We start from the raw sequence: 21,236 nt of genomic DNA, 5'->3' as shown, positions 1-21,236 counted from the left end.
TGCTGCAGTAGGCAAGGACTGCTGAAATTCCAGCCCACCTGGGAACAGCATCTGCTTAGCAAACTCACACAGAATAATAAAACCCCACGCTCTGGGTCATTTGCTGATTATCTGCAAAGACGAAGACTCCAACTCGGAGAAGGAGCATACACTTAACCTGACTCCCAGTGATATCAAGGACTTGGAGGGCTAATGTGAAGGGCTTTGTTCCAAACATCAAAATTCAGGCCCAGCCACGGCCAGAGGCAGCACACTGAGCTTAATGAAGCAGTGGGATGAACTAATATGGCAAATTGTATAGCTCTTACTACCAATATGGCCCACATCACGCTAAATTATGGCACCAGACATGATTGGACACACATCACGACAGGGGAAGGAGCCTGCTGAATGGTAGGAATTTCAAATGCCATGTAATAAGACTCTCAAGAGGCAGCTCTTAGGGAAGGTGTCTGTGTTATTCTTTTAAATTTTCTTTTCTCTTTGTGTGATTCATACTCTTGTACCATTTAGGAAAGTTAATTCAATAAATATTGACTTGGTACTTACCATGTGCCAGGTACTGTGCTAGGAACTCAGAGCCAAGGACAAAGACAGAAAAATGATTAAAAATAAAAGAGAAGGATGTGGCAATTGTGATGACTTGAATAGGTACAGAGTGCTAGGGGGCCCTTCCATTGTCCTAATCCAGGGAAATCAGATATGACTCATGTAGTCCTCAGTCAATTCATTCATTTATAGATTCAACAAATCCTGCTGCATAATGATACCTTCAACATCAGTCTTTCATGGTAGAAGTAAAGTGGTTAACAAAACAGTCTCTGTTCTTGCAGAGTTCTGTCTGGTAGGTGAAAAGAGGAGTAAAAAATAAACTTAACATATGACTATTAATGGGAGGTGCTTTGAAAGCTCACCAGGTGGTGTGCATGCATCGAAATGGGTCACTAAAGAATTATCTGGGAAAGTAATATCTAACTTGAAACTACAGAATTAAATAAAGAAAAATGTATATTCCTGGGAGAAGAAAAAGCATGTGCAAAACCCCAAGTGTAAAAAACAACACGGTAGGGTCAAGGAACTGAAATTAATCCTCTTGAGCCACTGAGTGGAGTATGATTATGAAGAATGGGGAGAGATGTGCCTGGAAAGATAAGGAGGGGTCAGGTGAGATGGAGCCTCTTGGAACCTAAGATAAGCAGACTCTACCCTGAGGACAGTAGGAACCCCACTCAAGGGATTAAGCAAGGATGTGAACTGATCAAATCTCCATGTTAGTGAGTGGTGTCCTCAGTAGCTTGGAGATGGGTAATACTGAGAATGTTTAGACTACTCAGGAGGATGTGCAATGACCCAGATGAGAGATGAAGACAGCTTGAAGTACTTTCAGGAGGAAGACAGTGAGAAAGAATGAATGGATCAGGAAAAAAACATGTAGGCAGTCACACAGACTGATGACCACTAGTTAATTAACAGAAGACATTAGAAGACTCAAGGTGTTGAGGGTGATGGCTAGTCAAATGGTTACTAAAGGTTGAAAGGTGCAGGAGCAGCCAAGTGAATTGCTAAGAGATGGCTCGAGTAGAGGGAGCAGTCCACACAGGTACCTCCTGAGACCTGAAGCTCATCACAGCTCAGGGTATGAGGCAGCAGAAGGACCAAAGAGGAGAAAGACCACATGTGAAGGGCCTGGGTATTGTCCTAGAGGATGTTCTGCTAGAATTACAGAACATATTCAAGGAGGAAAGAAGGAATGAAAGAGCAAAGGAGAAAGCCCAACCTTGTGCAAGGTTAGAACGCAATCCTGAACTCAGGCACCAACTAAACCTGAAGTCCATTCAAATGACCACTCTGAGTGCTGTGTCCGGTCCTGCATTCAGACCAAAGGACCACAGAAAGGGCAGAAGTCACTTTCCACTGCATGTCCTGTCATCTGATAATCAATTTCACCATAGAGAACTGGACTTCTTGGCCTAAAAACACTACTCCCTACCTCCAGTCCTGAAGCTCAAAAATTGCACTAACCAACCTCAGGGAAATTTATGTTTTCTTGTAATTGAATACTTGATATTGAATTTTGAAAACCTGCAGTTTACACAGGCAGACGAGACTAGCTCACCACGATCATAAACCCTGCAAGACAGAATGGCACCAAGAATCTATATAATGTGACCAGTTTCCATGCCCCCCCTTCCTCAAATAAGCATAGGCCCTATAATTTTTCAAATCACTCAACCCTCTTCCATCAATCCATGAAGGAAACCCACAGGAGGCATTCAGGGAAGATAGCACAGACATGAGCTTTGGGCAGGTCCTGTGCACTGCAATTCTCTGGTAGACAAGCCAGGTAACCTGGGGCAAGTGTCTTGACTTCTCTGGACATTATTTTTTTGTGTATTCAATGGCACAACATAAGACCTCAGTTTACTGGAGGCAATTTATCTAAAATGCCTAGTAAGCATGATGGCAATCATTAATAAATATTTGAAGCTTGACAACAGGGTCCATTTTCTTTTGTATTTCCTGTTTATCTTCTCAGCTCTTCTTGGGACAAAAATCCATTTGAATATTGACCTGTTCCTTTTCTCACTGGCTACCCATAGCCCTCCCGTCCTAAAGCAATAAGACAAGGGCTAGCTTTCAGGTGGGAGTTGGGAATAAGAGAGGGAGGGAAAGTTTATTTGGAGTCCATGTACAGAGTGCTGTGCTAGGCATTCTGTACCTGTGAACTTGTAATCCTCATTGCTATACCTGCTACTATACAGGTAGTAGGCTATAACCCCTACTTTACAGATGAAGAAGCTGGGGCTCAGAAAAATTAAGTAGCCCACAATACACAAGTGGAAAATGTGCTGAGCCTTGACTCAAACTGAAGTTTATCTAATTCCAGTTCATCCAACACCTTCTTTCTAGAAGACTACATGGTAAGGAACCCGGAAGTCAACCAAGTTCCTGGTAGAACCATAAATGTAGGGAACATATAGAGCTGAAGGAGTTCCAGCCAGGGAGTTAGTGCTGAGCTCTGGCCCTGCACCCACTGCTGACCAGTTGAGTGATTGCTGGCAAGTCCTTTTGCCATTGAGAACCGTCTCACCCTGCCCAGCCTTAACTCCTTAGGACCTTTTATGCACATCAACATCTAGATCATTTATTCATGTTTTGATACACAGAGACATTCAAGATACTGTGCTACTTGTATTTATTAACATTAGGGGAAAAACACTTGCTTTTAGTCAGGAAGACAATAAAAAGAATTCTTATAAGAATTTTCTTCACTATGATGACTATTCAGTATATTAATAAACCTGGAGCAAAAGTAAAATATACACATTTTATGAAAAGTAACAGACTGAGAATGAATAAAAATAGCAAAATAGAAAAGCAGTTTCTTTTTCAGGGAAGGATGAGACCTGTGCAAACCAGAAGGCCCTCCTCTTAGCTACAAGTTCTTAACCACAGCGTGGGCCACCTGGAGCCAGCATCTCCTCCTGAGGAGATCCCCAGAACTCCAAGAACAGGCTGGACTCATGTCAGGGGCTGGACAAATATTCATGCAAAAAAAGAACTAAATAATTAGTTATACCTCTCCCGTGTTTCTAATTTGACCAAGCATATATTATTTCACATCCATCTGGTGGCTGAGGAATCAAATTCAAAAAGCAGAGGTGGCTTGCCTGAAATTCTACCACCAGAGAGGGTTGACCTGAGGTATGAGTTCAAATCCAGAATCCTGACCCCAGGCTGTCCCTCTGCAGGATGGGAGCAGCAAATAGGAATGATGATAAATAAGCCTGATAAAAAGATTCTGTAAAGCAAAACCAACCAACCAAACAACCACTCTCCAGGGTCCTGGGGATCCTATAGGATCATGAATATGATGGCATTTTAGAAGCTCCTAAGTGGTAACCAACGTTAATAGAGCTTATTTTCTGGAGCTAAGAGACCAGGCAGGAGTACAACATTATCAGAACTATTCCTTCATATAAACTGGCCAGAATAGGAAACCTCCAAAATTAGCACAGCTACAGAGGTACAGACCAGGGTTCAAACTTGGTTTGCTATGACTTAAGCAAGAGACATCACCACCAACTTCTCCTGGATCCAATTAGAGTCTTAATTCTTGGTGCAAAAATTCTTCTGGCAGGAAATAATAAGATGCTCTTTGTTGGTGGTGGTGTCATTAACTGAAGTTCCTTGGGACCAGCTCTAACACAAATAGAAGGAAAGTTAATAAGTTTATTTTCAGATGTTTCTAGAAAATAAGGAGACAATGCTGGAATGTGACCTCAGGAAAAAGAAAGGCCACCTCTACTAAGCCAGTACCATGTGACAGACCCTGAAGTATCTTCCTTACCCTTCTCTCTCTCTCTCTCTCTCTCTCTCTCTCTCTCTCTCTCTCACACACACACACACACACACACACACACACCCGTAAGGTAAGTGAAATCAGGCTCAAAGAGGCCATATAGCCTTTCTGGGTACCCAGTGAATAATGAGAAGAGTTTGAATCAAAAACCAGGTCCACAATACTCGAAGCCAGTATTCTTTCTATTACATTGAGCTGTTAGGTGGTATTAACTGAAAAATCCTAGGCCCTGCCCCAGAAATATCTGTGTCAGCTCACTCTGGGACTCATTCCTCCACCATGGCCTTCCACTGGGGGCCCTAAGACTGGGATTACTAATAACAAAAATTGCATCAACTGATTCTCTCCCTTTGATGGCAGGTAATGAACCTGAAAATATACATTCTCTTCCTCTGGTCCTCCATCAAATTCTACTCCCAGAACAGGGACCATTTGACAAGCTGTATATGTAGTGACACAATCCAATAAAATGAAATGAAGTAAACAACTTTATTTTTCACTACTTCCATCCCTTATTTGAATTGTGAATACTCTAGTTAGATTTCATACATAGCCTGTCTAGAAACTCATTTTATGATGAAATATGCCCTATGTGACTTGTGTTTGAAACTGCCTGGCTTACTTTCAACAGCCTGGGTTAAAGAAACAAGGTGACAGGCTTGTGAGGAACTTGAAGGGTCTTGTTTTTATGCCATGCCTTCTCACAGCAGCTGACCTACAGTGCAAGAAATTATTTTGCATAAAGTAAAATATCTGCCCCAGGAACCATCTAAATCTTGCCAAGGGGGAAGATCTCTTCTGTTCTGTAATATCATGTAATAATATAGGAAATGCACTGCTGATTTAATGTCAAGTAACAAAACAGAATATAGAATTGAGGAGTATGATCTCAACCACATATTATTTTAGAACGTCTGTCCAGAAGGAAATACCTTAGAATGTTAATGATAGTCATTTTTGTTACATAGGATTATGTATGCATTTTCTCATTTCAGTAAAAAGCATTTATCATTTTTAAAAAGTTAAATGAAATTACTATAAAAGGAAATTTTCTTCTTTTGCAAACAAGCCTAAATATCATTCAGTGTTTCCTTCCAACCAACACTCTTATACAAAGATATAACTTTAAAAATACCAGATACAATTTTTTTCTAACAAAAGAAATTCTGTTGATGAATACAGATAAGAAAAACACTGTAACCCAACAAATAAAATTTAATAAGGTACAGAAAACAGTACACTGTGACTTAGTAAGGTCGATCCCAGAAATTCAGCTCAGAAAATCTACCAGTCAAATCCATCACACACACAAACACATACAAATGTATTATAATACAAAATGCAAAAGTAATGCATATATATAAAGGAAAATATGTTCAATAATTTAAATAAATACAGAAAAAATCATATAGTAAAATCCAAATGTAAAAAACAAATTCCTAGAATATCTAAAACGGAATAAAGAACCTTTAGTAAGAGCTTAAATATCACATTAAAATATCATTAAGAAGCATTTTAACTAATTGAGAAACAAAATAAGAACACCTACTATCATTAAGTACTATAAAGACAGGCCCAGCCAATGCAATAAGATAGGAAAAAAAAATGAAGTACTGAAGGAATGGAACAAACAATTATTTGGAAGTTGTATGTTGTCTCTATAGAAAAATCCAAGAAGAACTGAGTAAAGTATTAGTAAAAGATTTCAACAGCATTATTATATTCAAGATTCAAAATCCATATGTAAGTGGTTTATTCCTTTTGTAGTTCTTGTAGTACTTGTTTTTACCAAATTAGCAACATTTGTTCAATAGAGTACCAATCATTCTACTGTCAATACTGAAAAATCAAGAAATGAATGAATGCTCTTACAAGCGCATTCTTTCTCTTTTCAGTGCAGATGTGTGCTTTCATGACACCCTGGTCCAGACAAGTACATCTGGAATAAAGAGTATTTATCACTATTGCGCAATTACAAACAATCAGCCCCTTGACTATAAAATGGGATAAGAGGATAAAAAAGTACAATGAGAAGGAGGAGGAGGACAATGACTAAGCAGGTGTGTTACAGACTAAATATTCATGTCCCATTAAAAAACGAACACTTTGAAGCTCTAACCCCTAGTGAGATGATATTTAGAAATGGAGGCATTGGAAAGTAATTAGGATTTGATGACATTATGAGGATTGTGTTCTCCTGATAGGAATGGTGGCCAAATAAGGGGGTGAGGGGCCAGGGAGGGAGATATCTCAATCTGTTGATTGATTTTGCTCTTTGTCTTCTATGTGAGGATGCAGCTGTGTACAAGCCAGGAAGAGAGCCCTGACTAGGAACGGAATTTGCTGGCATTTTGAACTTAGACTTCCAGCCTCCAGATCTGTGAGAAATGCATTTCTGTTGTTTAAGCCATCCAATTCTATGGTATGTTGTTGTTATCCCAAGCTGATAGTGGAAAAGAAAAAAGGAGGAGGAGAAGAGAAATGATGAAAGATGACAAGAAAGAGAAGGAATAAGGTGGAAGGTAAAGGAGACAAAGATGAGGAAGAAGAGGGGGAGGAACACGGCTAACCTTGGTTGAGTAATATATGCCAAGTACTATACAAAGTATTTTAATTGCCTTGTCCCTGTTAATTTCACAGAGAGTCTTTGAGGATTGTAATATCTTATTTCTATTTTGTAGGAAAGGAAACTGAGGCTCAGAGAAGTTATGCAGCTGTCTAAGGTCACACGCTGAGGAAGTGGTAGAGCTACAACTTGAACCGAGGTCATCCTGTCCAGACTCTATGGTCTGAGCACTTTCTAGAGGACTTCCTCACATATTTTGTGCTCATTTTAAGGCTTCTGAGAACATGAATATGAGGAGGTTCTAAAGTGTGACCTTCAAGCACCCGCCCCAAATCCCCAACCAAGCCCATGTCCTGAAAGTCTGAATCCTCTCTTCAGAATGCTTCCGATTTTGCAAGTTAAAATTAAGAATGAGAAAATATGCAGTAAGATACAATTTTTAATGCATTAGTATTCAAGTGCACTCATTTTGTGGAAAAAGGTTAAATTTGATGCAAAAATATAACTTGTCAGTTTCCACTGAAAAAGCATTTGAATTTCAGGACATACCAGGTTTCACCCCCCCGCCCCATACACACACACAGAAAGCAGTTCTCTCAAGACCTCTTCTCTCACCCACTGCTTTCCTTTTATTATTCTTAGACCATGATGCATAGAAAACAGGGTTTATCATTAAGTTTTAGGGATTGGAACAGACGGCCTTCAAATATTTGTGTTTTGAATAAACATCAAAAGACAAATTTAATGCCTTTCCTGGGTTTCATCAATCCAGAGCTGCATATCTATTACACTTAGGTCTTCTGCCTTGGATAGTGTCAGGCAAATGCCATCAGACTGCACAAAGAGCAGGCACAGTGATGTCTTGGACAAGTTGCCACCTATAGGAAGAAGCAAAGGGCATCCTGGTTTGAAAACCCACATGGATGGATTTCTAGGTCTGAAAGAGCTCTTTTAATCCCTTTCCTTGGAACTGAGAAGACCTGGCAAGGAATGTGCTAAAACCACAGGGAGGAAACACACACATACACACACACACACACACACACACACACACACACACACACACGGCTTACTTCTAATTCAGTACTAATGTATTGACAGGTATGGTCATAAAGCCACGGGATCAAATTCCCCCCCAAACATGGAAAGTGATAGGATTGCTTTTCTCTCGCTCCAGGCATGTCCGTCTTCCTTATCAGCTAGCTTTGTGAAAAAGAGGTCCAGTTCTGAAGCAGTTCCCAATACAGGTGTCTCACAACCAGAGCACATTTCTAATAAAGTCAGATATAAACAAAGTGCTACAGAAACAGAACAAAAGGCGGCAATGGACTCCAATTGGAAGAAAGAGCCATTCCAGGAGCCTCTACTAGATCAACCTGGAGAATGAGAAAGGTAGAAAAAGTGAAGAGCAAAAGGATTTCTGGCAATAGTCCAGTGGTTCTCAAAGTGTGGTCTCTGGACCAGCAGGACCAGCATCACCTGGGAACTGGTTAGAAAATGCAAAGTCTTGAGCTGCTCCAGACTTATAGAACTAGAAATTCTGGGGATGGAACTCAACAATTTGCACAATAATAAGCCCTCCAGGAGACACTGGTGCTGCCTCTGAGAACCAGTGGTACACAGAATGGTGAACTACAACAGGGAGAATGCCTGCAGTCTAAACAGATTGGGGAGCTAGAGAGATGCTGCTGGAGAGATGCTGCTGGAGGGATGGATAGAAGGCATATCTGGAAGGGCTTTGGAGATGCTGGAAAAGAATTTCAGATTTTAACCAATGAAATATGATGAGTACAGAAAATAGCAAATCACTTAAAAAAATAACAATCATAAAGATATTTGTTTATCTCAGTCCATAGATTAAAACCTCATTTCTGCACAGAAAAGAAGCCACCAAAAAGAGAGTAAATTGGGCCCTACCTTTCTTTCTGGAGTCTTTCTTGGCGCTGGTTTTCACAGCTACTTGAAGTTCTGTCTCAGTTGACATCCTACTTAATCCTTAGTCCACTTCACACAGATCCCGGACCTCGGCCAGGCTCATCGAGGACTCCTCTCCAAGAGAAAGGCTCCTCCCTTCAGAAACGGCACCCCGAGCTGCACACGTCATTCACTCTTTGGGAGTGCTGTAAATCAAGGCAAGAGAACATTCAGAACAATCCTTCTTTGGAAATCAAACAGAAATTGGGCAGGGGTTGGGGGCAATAAATGGCAAGCCTACAAAGGAAGAAAATCTTGTTGTTCACATACAAACATCCGGAATGCATAGGATTTATATAGCAACTCACACGAGTGGCTTATCTGCAAGACTGGTCTTGAACTGGGAAACTCAAAATAGATTTGTTAAACTCTGATTTTCAAGAGGGACAAAAAAGCACCTCTTTGTTTCCCATGTTCCTCGTTGTTAAGCATTAGATGCCACCCAGAAAATACTGCACAGACGTATCTCCTGGTCAGCCCTGTGGAGTCATTTCCAATGATGGGGCACCCATCCACCAGCCAAGCTTGATCTGAGCCTGGGCAGCTAAGGCAGATCAAAGGGGAATGATCTCCAGTCAGTCCCTCACGGGCAGGCTTCAGAGAGGACATGGAGTGGACATGTAATTGGGCTCCAAGGGTAAGGTGACAAATGAGGCTGAGAAAGTCTCCAGCAAGCCAATTTTTATGTCAGCTTTCCCCCCAGCTATAAGAGCAGACAAGCATTTAATGGGGGACAGAATGAAAAGGAGTGGGCAGACGCACGTTTCATTCATTCATTCATTCGATAAATATGCATTCCACAACACTAGTTACTGTTCAGTCCAGACACTGCTGGGAGGAGAATCATGATAATTATGATAATGTGGCCACTTCAATTATAGCTGCTATTTACTGTGCACTTACTAGATACTATGTGCTCTGTTTCTGCTTCACATACATCATCTCATTCGATTGCAATTAAATTGAATAAATGTATTCCGTTTGTCAATAGTCTTTCCCAGGGACTACCTATCTGAGAGTTACATCTGAGAGCTCCACTGAACACAAACATTTTACCAGTCATCCACTTTTGATGAATATTAACAAAAAGCAACCAGAAATAGAGGAATGGATCTTCAAATTGTGCATTCCAATTCTTCGCTTCTTCTACAGAATGAGAACTGCTTAATTTAACAGGGGTTGACCTTGAATGCCAGTTTCAGTTCAGAAAGAATAATGACCTAAACCTCTTAATCATGACAATTAAAGATGGCTTAACTAGAAGGTTTAATATAAAAGCCACATAATATTACAGTAAAGCTTACATATGAGGAAATTTCCATTTTATGCAAAGATACCCGAGTTAGAGTTTTGTTTTAATAAGTCCCCCCCCCAAAGGAAAACAGTCCTGGATGAAAGTACTTGAGCTAAAAAATCTAAGGTTACAACTAAAGAAAACAGAAAATTATCTTCACAGAACGGGGTTCACAAAATCCTATATGGAAAATGAGAACGCATGCAACATCTGCATCATCTCCTGTCTGTACTGTTTCACTAACCCCAACCCTCCCAACTCTTCCTCCCCAAAGCCAACATCCCATGGGAGATCCCATGGTCACATATAGACATAATCAAATTTTACTGATAATATTTACCATTTTATTATGGCAAATATTTACTAGGGCTACTCTGAGCCAGATATGACCACTGGCTCCTTCATGTAGACAAACATGCATTGTGCTACCATGCTGGCCCAGAGGACATTGTCAAAGCCTAATTCCTATCCACAAAGGAGCTCAATTTCACAGAGGTGTCAGCCTTACAAGGGACCACAATACACTGTAGGTGACCAGAACTAAACAGACACAAATAATCAGGCATATTGGGGCCCAAAGGTACAAGTATTCACCTTTGCTTATAAAAGTCAATACAGCTGCATAGAGCATAAGCCCTACTACTCAGGACCTTGAAGAATAAGGATTCAGCCAAATGGATATGGGAAAGAATGAGGAGGCTCTCACCAGGCAGAAGAATCAACACCAGCAAATACAAGGAGGCTTGACCTCAGCTACCAAATTAACAAAAGGAAGTACAAGGCGAGAAGAAAGTGATATATTTTCCCTCCTTCCTGTATCTTTTTTGTGATGCTTTCTATGGAATCTCCTTTCTCAAGTCCATCTGGACATTCAACAGACCCTGGAGGGTTCAGTTCAATGTAAAATTGCCATAGACAGAAAGACTTTTCTGATCCTTCTGTTAAAATGGAATTGCTCCCTACTTAGGTTATGACCCGATTTCTGGCCAGGACCATATTTCCGGCTGTGGGCTAGATGTGAGATACTCAACCCCTCCTGCCTCTGTTTCTTCATGTGTACACCAGGCTGATATTGCCAAAACCAGGGAGCTGTTGTGGAAATTAGATAGAATGACACATTCAACTCCATCAAAAGCCTGCTTAGAACACCACTGGCAAGAGCTTAACATGAAGTGTAAAGGTTCCTGTATTACTTGTTCAAGGCCACATGGCTGGTATGTGACCAATGTCACATATGGACCTTAGAAAGGAAGAAACAAAGATAGGTAAGTCTGCTGAAAAAAAAAATACTGTCGGAAGTGGTATTTTTTTAATCTAAAACCTTTTTCCATCATGTTAGTCTTGTCTGTACATAGTAGGAATTTAATTAATACAGAAAAGAGTTGAAGTACATGAATTTTATGTAATTTCATAAGTCAGTATTTAAATTTATAGAAATATAGATTATTTTAAGAATATAAAATAATTTTCTTAAAAGTCAGTATATAAAAGTGGATTAACCCACAATATAACACCTCCCCATATTCCATGGGTACACTTACAGCCATTTGCTCAACAAAACATGATTGTGTTCAAGTGTTTTAAGCATTACTTGTGCATTTCTGAAGTACATGCCAATGTTAATTCTGAAAAGAAACACTAGCAACATTCTGAATGAAACTTAAATCTGAAAGCTACAGTACAGAGAGCGTACACCATATGGACCCCGAAATCCCCTTTAATTTCCCAAAAGCGAGAGGTTGAGCAAAAGCTGTGAAGTAACTTCAAATTATTTAGGAAATTCATTTCTTTGTAATTAAGGAGATTAAAGTCCTCCAGGGCCAGAAACCATGTGACAACTCAAATCATTTTTCCCCACTAAAAGCTGTGAAACCCTATCAGTTAAATTCAGGCTCGTCGAGAATTTTGAAATGCTTCAATAATGTTTCTTTGCTCCACACAATCTGCAGTAATTTAATATTCCTGAAGTGTGTCAGGTTTTTTATAATGAGCTCTTCAAATCTAAATGTGAATTATGTAACTTTCCACTACAGACATATTCTGTCCAGTGAGCTGCTTCTAAAACGTAAAACTCCATGTTCAGCGATGGGGTGGGGGCTAAAAACACCAGGCCACAAAGCAGAGAAAACAGATCTGCCTCCTGGAGAAAACAAAGCAAGAAGGTTTGAGCAGCTAGAACAGAATAATCATATCCTAAAACCCATACTATCCCACAAATCTGAATTTTCTCTCCCCCCACCCACCAATCTACTCACAGGATCCTAAGGTAAAAATGCTCCTGGTTGTTGGGAGCCTTTTATTTGAGCTTTTCAAACATTTCTAATTCAAGTCTTCCAACAATTTTGAAGTGTTAAATGTTATCATCTTCATTTAGCAAATGAGGAAACAGACACAGGCCATTGTAGGAGCTTATCCAAGATCCCAGAGCTAGGAAGTAGCATAGCACAGGGCAAAGCACAAGCTACTTCATTTCAATGTCACTCCAGACCTCTTCAGATGCCCATGAATGCATGAACAAATAAGCAAAAAGTGGTCTTTCTGTACAACAGAATGTTATTCGGTTGTAAAAGAAAATGTAGTACAGATTCATGCTACAATACAGGTGGACTGTGAAAACATAGGGCCAAATAAAAGAACTTCAACAAAAAAGAAAGAGGATGCATATGATATGATTCCATTCATATGAAACATCCAAACCAGATAACTCCATGGAGATAGATGAGTGGCTGGGGCAAGACAAATGCTGGCCTAATAGTACAGGTCTGCTCTGGGGATGAAGAAAATATTTTGGAAGTAGACAGAGATGATGGTTGTACAACATTATCTGTAATAAACACAATAAATAATGTTATGTGAATTTCATCTTTATTTTTAAAAAATGAAACACAATATATCCCAGCTTGACATAAGCTTTACATGATAAAGTAGAGACAATGCAAATTCTAGATAAAAGGACAATGCAGCCCTAAAAACCAGATGAGGAGGTAGTCTTCCCAGAAACAGGACTTTGGGTTTGTGTGGCAGCAACTGCATGTATTCAAAACTGCACATCACTTCCTGGTTTGCAATGTGGGGCCTCTTACACAGCTTCATTCAAAGGACAAAGCACAGGCCATTTATCAACAAGGTTCAAAGGTTTCCCATAGTACAGGCAAACAGTCTCAGTTTCCACATCAATAAAATGAGAATTCCACCACCAGGTAGGAGAGATTTGGAGGAGAAATGTGATCTGTGCAACTTGAAACACCCAGCACAATCTATAGCATACTACCTTTTGCATAAGAAAGAAAAAGATGATTCTGCTCATCTTTACAAAAGAAACACAGGACAAATGAGACAATCCAGTATCTCTACATAGAGAGACACTGGGTTGTACGGTGACTGGGTGGCAGGTGGAAAGGATATGGCAGAGGGTGACTGTTATAATTTGGATCTGGAATGTCTCCCATTCTTATGTGTATTGAAGGCTTGGTCCTCAATGCAGTAATACTCAGAGGTTCCATTGTGGCTTCATGATTTAAATGGACTATTGGAAAGTGGTGGAATATGTAAGAGGTGGAACCTTGTTTTAGACAGTAGATCCTTGGGAACATGCCCTCAGGGACTGTGTCTTGTCAGCAATCCCTTCCTCATCTGCTCCAGCTGCTCCTAGTTCCATAAGACTGTCAGCTGTACTCTATCATACCCTTCCATCATGATGTCCTGCTTCACCTCAGGCCCACAACAATGGAGCCAGCCAACCACAGACTGAAACCTCTGAAACTGTGTGCCCAAATAAATCTTCCGTTTTACAATCTTGTTTTCTCAGGTATTTTGTCATAGAGACAAAAAGCTAAAAGTGATATTTTTCAGAGTTCAGTTTTGGGCATTAATTTCCACTTTGGAAAATACCTAAAAAAATTAAATGATAGTAACAGGGATGGGAAGTGGGGGTGGGAACTTGAAACTGAAGCAAATAACCCAATTGTATGTTATACGAAGATCATCAACACATTTGTGGAAGAGGTTTGGAGAGAAAGACGAATCAAGACTACCGACAGTTTTGAGCAGGCTTTTGGTAGGAACAGTAGCCAACAAATCCACAGGACTTTTGAGTAGGATTAATATTTTATTTTATTTTACTTTATTTTTGTTTTGTGGTACGGTACTGGGGATTGAATATAGGGGCCCTCTAACACTGACCCACATTTTTAGTCTGTTTATTTTTGGAGACAGGGTCTTGCTGAATTGTCCAGACTAGCCTGCGACTTGTAATCCTCTCCTGTCTCAGCTTCCTGGGTCACTGGAATTACAGGTCTGAACCATTGCGCCCTACATAGGCTTGTTTGTTGTTATTCTGAAACAATTTTAATCCTACGACAGGGTTCAACAAGGGAGTCAATGCACTGATATTCTTGGGATTAAAGTTTCCCATTATGGCAGAAGAGATGTTAAGTCGTGGAAAGAGGAAGGAACACATGGGGATAGATGGGAAATTGGAGGTTTCAGGGTATTTATACATAAATTTATAAAATATCCATGCATTTGTATATGAATGTCAATGTGCGCATGTGTTGTTTACACACAAATATTTCATAATCTGTTCATTAAAAGGCCATAGAGGCAAAGATAACCTAGTTACAAGGAGATACCTACTCCTGAGAGCATGGTTTCTACTTCCATTCTCTATTGAAAGAAATCAGGACTTCTTGGAGAAAGAGACGGGTGGGATTTCAGAGCTGGGGCAGGTACAAATAAGGAAGTGCTCAAAACAAAAACTGATTGGGAAATGTCACAAGGACACAGAAGCCACCTTGATGGGGCAATTTAAACAAACATAATTCAAGTTGGTGATCACTAGGTCATTGGAAACATAGGAATCCATGAATTCATACTGATAATGAACAGTCAGATGAAAAGTGGGGTAGAAGGGAAGGCTTCCTTGTGTAGGGCGGGTGCTGCCAGGTAAGCACCCAGGGAGCACTGGATTCGTAAAATCAACATTCACACACAGCCACCAGCGTAGACTGGTCAGGCAATAATCACCAACAGAAGCTAAATCCAGGGGAAATGTTTGATGGGAAGAAGCCCATGTGCACACTGTGAAGCATTCTCCCACTTATTCTTTAACAGTTCCAAGGGAAACATTTGTAATTATATGGTGGAGAAATTGGACAACACCTCGATTAGGTTATCAAAATTAACAACAACAAAGGAGGACAGATGGATGGCATGTGATGCCCTGAGAAGAACACAACATCATCATGCACTACCATGTAGCCTTCTGGCCAGGAATCTAATAAGATTGTGCATTTGAAAACGGGAGGGAGGAAAAGCTGTATCTTTCAAAAAAAAAAAAAGTAACAAAAGACAAATAAAGGCTGTGAAAATAGCTTAGATTAAATGAAATTCAACAGTTATAACAGCTGAATACAGTATCTGCAGAGGATCCTGTACTGGAGAGAAAAGCCATGCTACCAAAGAAATTACTAGATCAACTGAAAAATGTGGATATCAGGCAAAATTCACTTCAATAATTTTAAATTTATTTAATTTGATAATTTTGCTATGGTTATATAAGAGAGTATAGCTATTCTATAAGCAAATATAGCTGTTCTTTGGAAATATTCTGCTCTTCCTAAATATTTAGGAATAAAGGGTCAAGATATGTGTGCACTACTTTCAAATGGTTCATAAAAAAGTAATCATATTCATGAGCACAATACCTGCCAATGTGTGTATACAAAGAGGTCAAATATACCAATGGTAAGTCAAACAAGATAAAATACTAGCAATAGGTAAATCTAAGTAAAGGGCATGGGGTAATTTTTGTATATTCTCATTCCTAAACTTTTTCCTGTAATTTAAGACTATTGCTGAATGTATGTACATTTTTAAAAGCCTGGCTCAGACCACAGCACAGAGATGTGCAACTAAGCCACTTCTGGCCTTTCTTTTGTTCTATGCACAGACTCATTCCAGTTCCCTGGTTGGTCTACTTTCTGTCTCCCAAGGCTACCTGAGTTTAAAATTAGTTTTTGGCTGTCAGTTCTCATTACAGATTTCAACTTTATCCCCAGATCTTTCCAGCCTGCCTGACTTGGCAGAAGGCTCTGGACCAAGGTTGCTTAGAATAGGTCTCTTTTTTTCCCTGAGTCTTGAACTTCCTCTCTAAACTGTACCCCAACGCCCACTCATGTCCCTGCCCAAGGGCCACTGCACGCTACCTGAATAACCCTTAGTAACTCAGCCTTTCACAGATAAGCCCCCTTTCTATTCCTGGGATTGTCATTAACCCATCAAGTTTGTTGGTTTGTTTTTTAAACACATCAAGGGCTATGTGATCTAACCCAACAGATTTGGAAAAGGTCTAGCATTGCCTCCTTCTGCACATTTGGGACAAGAAAATAGGAAATAGCCAGGTTTGGCCGGAACCCAATAGCAGCACTTCTTAAAAGCTGCTGTGGGCCTGAAAGGTACAATTGCCCTTGGAACTTTAGGCAGAATGACATTCAACAGCAGTCCCATCTATCTCTGCAAACAAAGGACCACTACCCTTACAGCAAAAGCACAGCCATCCCCACTTCCACCAAGCTCTTCCAAAAATAACATACAGATTGCATGAATCCCTGGCATTAAGATTCTGAAGGCCACATACCCTATGCAACCTCAGCACCAACCCAATCAGGGCACTCTCACCAAAGCCGTATCAAGAAAAGAAAAAAATCAGAGAGATAGGAGACATCGCTGGGCCTGCAAACTCATCTTTTCCATGTTGAATTGCTGGTTATGTTTATCCCATATCATGAAAAAAAAAATACAGAACTTTGGGCAGCTCACAGTAAGTCTTAGAGAAAATCAGTCTCTATATCACCACAAAATGAATAAGGAAACCGGAGTGGAAGGGAACAAATAATTGGAAACAAAGATGAAGGTAGAGGATGGGACACCGAGAAATCCACACACTTGCAGAAGATAGGTGATACATTTGGCTGTGGGTTTTCTAGAGGTCAAAACAAAGAGGGGGAAATGATCAGTAACAGGTTTCCCAACATTCATACTCAGGTAAAACTTTTTGCTCCCTTTGGACAAAAAGTAGAGAATGAAAAGCCTCTGGGCCTCAAGTGAAATTAACATTGTATGATGTCGGAGGTTAAAATAAGCAATGTCTCTACAAAATTCCAACAGGGAGTGTGCATGTCCCTTAATATGCTAAAAGCATAAAGCTAATCCTGGGAGCAATACCAGTAGTAATAGTTTTAAATGGGGTCAAAACAGTGCAGCCCAAATCCATTTTAAAAAATTTATACACAAGACATATTTCCGTGTGTGTGTGTGTGTGTGTGTGTGTGGTGTTGTGTTGCAGAGGACTGAACCTAGGCCCTCACACACACAAGCAAGTACTCTACCATGGAGCTACACCCATAGCCCCATATTTTCCTTGTTTTTTTTTTTAACTAAATAAAAAATAAATGAGATCTTACTACGTAGTATCTGGTGGTCTGACTTTTCTAGGTGAAATCTAGAATTAAACTACTTATATAACTTTTCAGTTTACTTGCCTGTGAAATGGAACAGTAATGGGACAATCTTCTGGTTTTAAATGATAAATGGGGACAAATGAAAACATGTTTGGAAAAATAAAATCCTATGTCCCAGAAGGTAGGTGCTATTATTCAGATATTAATTTGCCTTAAGCAAGGCAGCAGTGGGAGGAACAAAATGTGATTCTTTAATCAAACTCAAAGCTAACAAAAGTCAGAACCAGGTTTTAACAATATTAAAGGAATTTATGTGACAGCAACATGGCATACTTAGGAGCATTTCATTTAACTAATGGATCACATACTTTCAATAAGTATTTATAGCACCATGAAAATTCATTACGTAAACTCTTAGGGTATCAAAAAAATAAGTGTAGAAACCTAAAATAATTCCATTAGTGTTTTCAACCTTTGGGGCCCTAGTTCTAGTCAACCTTCTAAAATCTCACCTTTTAGTTTACCAAAAAAAAAAAAAAAAAGTATCAGTAGGTGGCAAGATCTAAATAACTGGCAGTACAAGGGACTTGGTTGGAATCCTGCCTGACTCCACCACTGACTGCCTATGTAACTTCAGGCACATAAGCTATTTAAACACTCTGAGCCTCAGTTTCCTCATCAGTAAAACAGGGATCCTTTCTATCTTGTTGGGTTTACCAGTGGCCAAAATGAATGAGCTGTATGTCACAGGTGCTTGCCTGTTGCTCAGCTCCTGCTCCCCTTCCCTTCCCTCACTCCAATTCCCTGTCCTGTGTTCATCTCCTTAGCTATCCTACCTGAGCAGGAATGTGCCCATCCACCTTCGAATCCCACCAGCCGATTGCCCAGAGCCTGGCACACTGTGCAGACAGACAGAAACAAGTTCACTAATTCACTAGTGGCTACTAAACACCTCTTCTTGCATTCCACTGTTTAAGATGCTCAGAAAGAGACAAATACAACACAGTCCCAACCACAAGAAGCTCAAATGCTTATTGGAAAGGCAGACACAGTCACTGCATGGTGTGATAAAAGCTGACATGAGAGAAATCACAGGATTCTTCACGAATATAGAAAACAGGGAACTGCCTCAACTTGGGGCCAAATGCTGGGGAGTGGAGCACGGTGGTGAGGATAACTGGGACCCAGAGGGACGACAGGAGGGGAGACCCACAAACTGAGTTCTGAGAGAATAGTGAATGTTGGTCACATTGAGAAGCCAAGCTATGGGTGATGGCAGGTGAGAGCTGATATAACTCACCCAGAAACTCCAACAGTCCATCATGCCTGGAGAATGGTGAGAGGTGAGCCTGAAGAAGGAGACAGAGGCCTGACTGTGGGGGGGGCCATCAGGCCCTGCCTATAGAAGCTTCAGGAGGCATCCTACGAGCCCCTCAGTCTTCAAATCCAGGGACATGTACCCAGGAACAGCTCAAGGAAACCCACTATGTTGAAGAAACCAAACTTTACAACATCTACCAATAATTTTTACCTAAAAAAAGAGAATAATTCATAACTTTAACATGCACATGAGCTATAGCACTTTGCTCTGGTTGGGATGTGGCTGTCCCCTCCAAAAGTCACGCTAAAATATGGTCCCCACTGTAGCAGTGTTGTCAAGTGGTGGCATTTATCAGAGGTGTCTAGGTTTTAGAGTTCTCTGGGGTAATTCTCACTGGAGTGAGCTCTCTCTCTGATGGGGCAGGATTCTTTCCAGCAAGTGTGGCTTGATATAAAATGAGGCCACACTTCATGTTCTGTGATTTCTGCATTTGCCCATTTATCTTCCATTTTTCTACCATGTTATGGAACAGCATAAGACTCTCATTAGAAGCCGAGAAGATGCTAGTGACATGCTGGTGACTTCCCAGCTTCCAGAATCATAAGCCAAAATAAACTTCTATCTTAATAAATCACAGTCTCAGGTATTTAATTACGGCAACTGAAAACATACTAAGATACATGTACATCAATTTGTATATAAAAATTCATATCCTGATACAGACCTCAAAAATTACCCACTGACGCAGAGTGACTGCTGATTAGTGAAAGGGTCCACCACAGTGTCATAACAGAAGGATTAACTGGTATAGTTCAGGTTCTTTCAAGATGATGTTAGCCCAGGAGATACCAGGGCTGGAGGCCATCAGGCCTGGGACAGGACGGCCCACTGAGACACTGTGCATAAGCAAAGTTACTGAGTTTCAAGGTTTTTGCTCTTCAATTGTGTGTGCCAGAGAGGGTCTAGGCAAATGAATCAAAGGGAAAAAGTAAAAAGTAAATAAATAAATAAATATTAAAATAACCCATCCCTATCTCCCTTGGAACATAGCTATTAATCGCCACTCTGTCGATCAAATCAGTTCAACATTCACTTCTTAAGCAGCATTCTGTGCAAAGCTGATCTGGGAGATGCTGGAGGTACAGAGAGAGATGAAGCCACTTTTTCAGCCTCTTAGGAGGTACAAAGGAGAAGCTCCCTCCTGGGCCTTTTGAGCCTTGATACCCTTCCTTATTCCAGCCCCACTCTCCATCAGCAGGATTAGGTGGGGCACACTATTGACTGGCTCTTCACAACTGAGCCTGGGCCCTCTGTTCTCATGCTGGGCTTCTCCAGGATGTGTCTGAGGAACCCCTGAACTCCCTGGGGTCTTACAGAAAGAAAACGCAAGGATTAATTGTGGTCCTCCCTGTGAAGGGGATCTTAAATAAACAAATGCCACACCTGACTGCTTCACCTGCTGACTTACTTAAAATATATCCAGCCATTATTTACTTCCCCTCTCGCGGGTTGCATTTCATTATCTTCCAAGTTGACAACAGGAAAAGGAATAAGGGAGCTGACACTTTTAAGTCACCAGCCAAGCAGAGCAGGCAACAGACATCCCCAAGCTGCCTGGCCTCAGGGCGGCTTTAGGCAGGGACACATCCCTACACCATGCATGATCAGGAACTGTCCAGATCACAATGGCCATCGGTATATTAAGCCCGCAAAAGCCCTGCCTGTCTGCCCACTGGAGGCCACTGCTAATAGCCACCCCTCTTCCCGCCGACAGAGCTTCGGAGACGGATGCCTGCTTTCTCCCATCTCCCATCACTGACATCCTCTTTCTTCTCTTCTCCCACTTCGAGGCATTGAATTTTTACTGCCTGCTCTTCAAAAAAAAAAAAAGGGCCATCATCTTCCTTTGCTTCACTAATGATTTGCTAGTCCAATCTCAATTACTGTAAAATGGGATACACGGATGGCTCAAATTTTCTCCACAAAAGGATCTGCACTTGACGGGAAGCAACCCAATTTCCACAATTATCTCCCTGACAAAAAAGCATACTCAACAACGATAACCGTGGGGCTGTGTTTTCCTGAAGCCATAAATGAGGATGGATGCTCCGACAAAGGATGTCTTTTTTTGTTGTTTCCTGATTTGTGAATGTATTTATCTGAATCGTCTCACAAAAACATAAAAATCCAATCACTCTTGGCAAATACAGAGCAAACCAGCAACACGGAAAGCTATTTGCTCTCCATGAGAAGCCTCC

General features: G+C 40.6%; 1 protein-coding gene across 1 annotated transcript in view; it reads right to left on the bottom strand.

The window, feature by feature from the left end:
* The window catches only part of DAB1 (DAB adaptor protein 1), a gene marked incomplete at its 5' end in the record, with an annotated part of 275,913 nt that extends 267,000 nt beyond the window's left edge, over positions 1-8,913 (bottom strand). Inside the window, 1 exon segment of the mRNA XM_081306683.1 lies at positions 8,847-8,913. Coding sequence (XP_081162809.1) covers positions 8,847-8,913 — 67 coding nt within the window.
* Between the last annotated feature and the right edge of the window lie 12,323 nt (positions 8,914-21,236).

The sequence above is a fragment of the Spermophilus citellus genome (genome assembly GCF_964194105.1).
Source record: "Spermophilus citellus genome assembly, chromosome: 9".
Lineage (NCBI taxonomy): Eukaryota > Metazoa > Chordata > Mammalia > Rodentia > Sciuridae > Spermophilus > Spermophilus citellus.
Note: the sequence above shows the minus strand (reverse complement) of the source record. Positions and strands in the feature narration are given on the sequence as shown.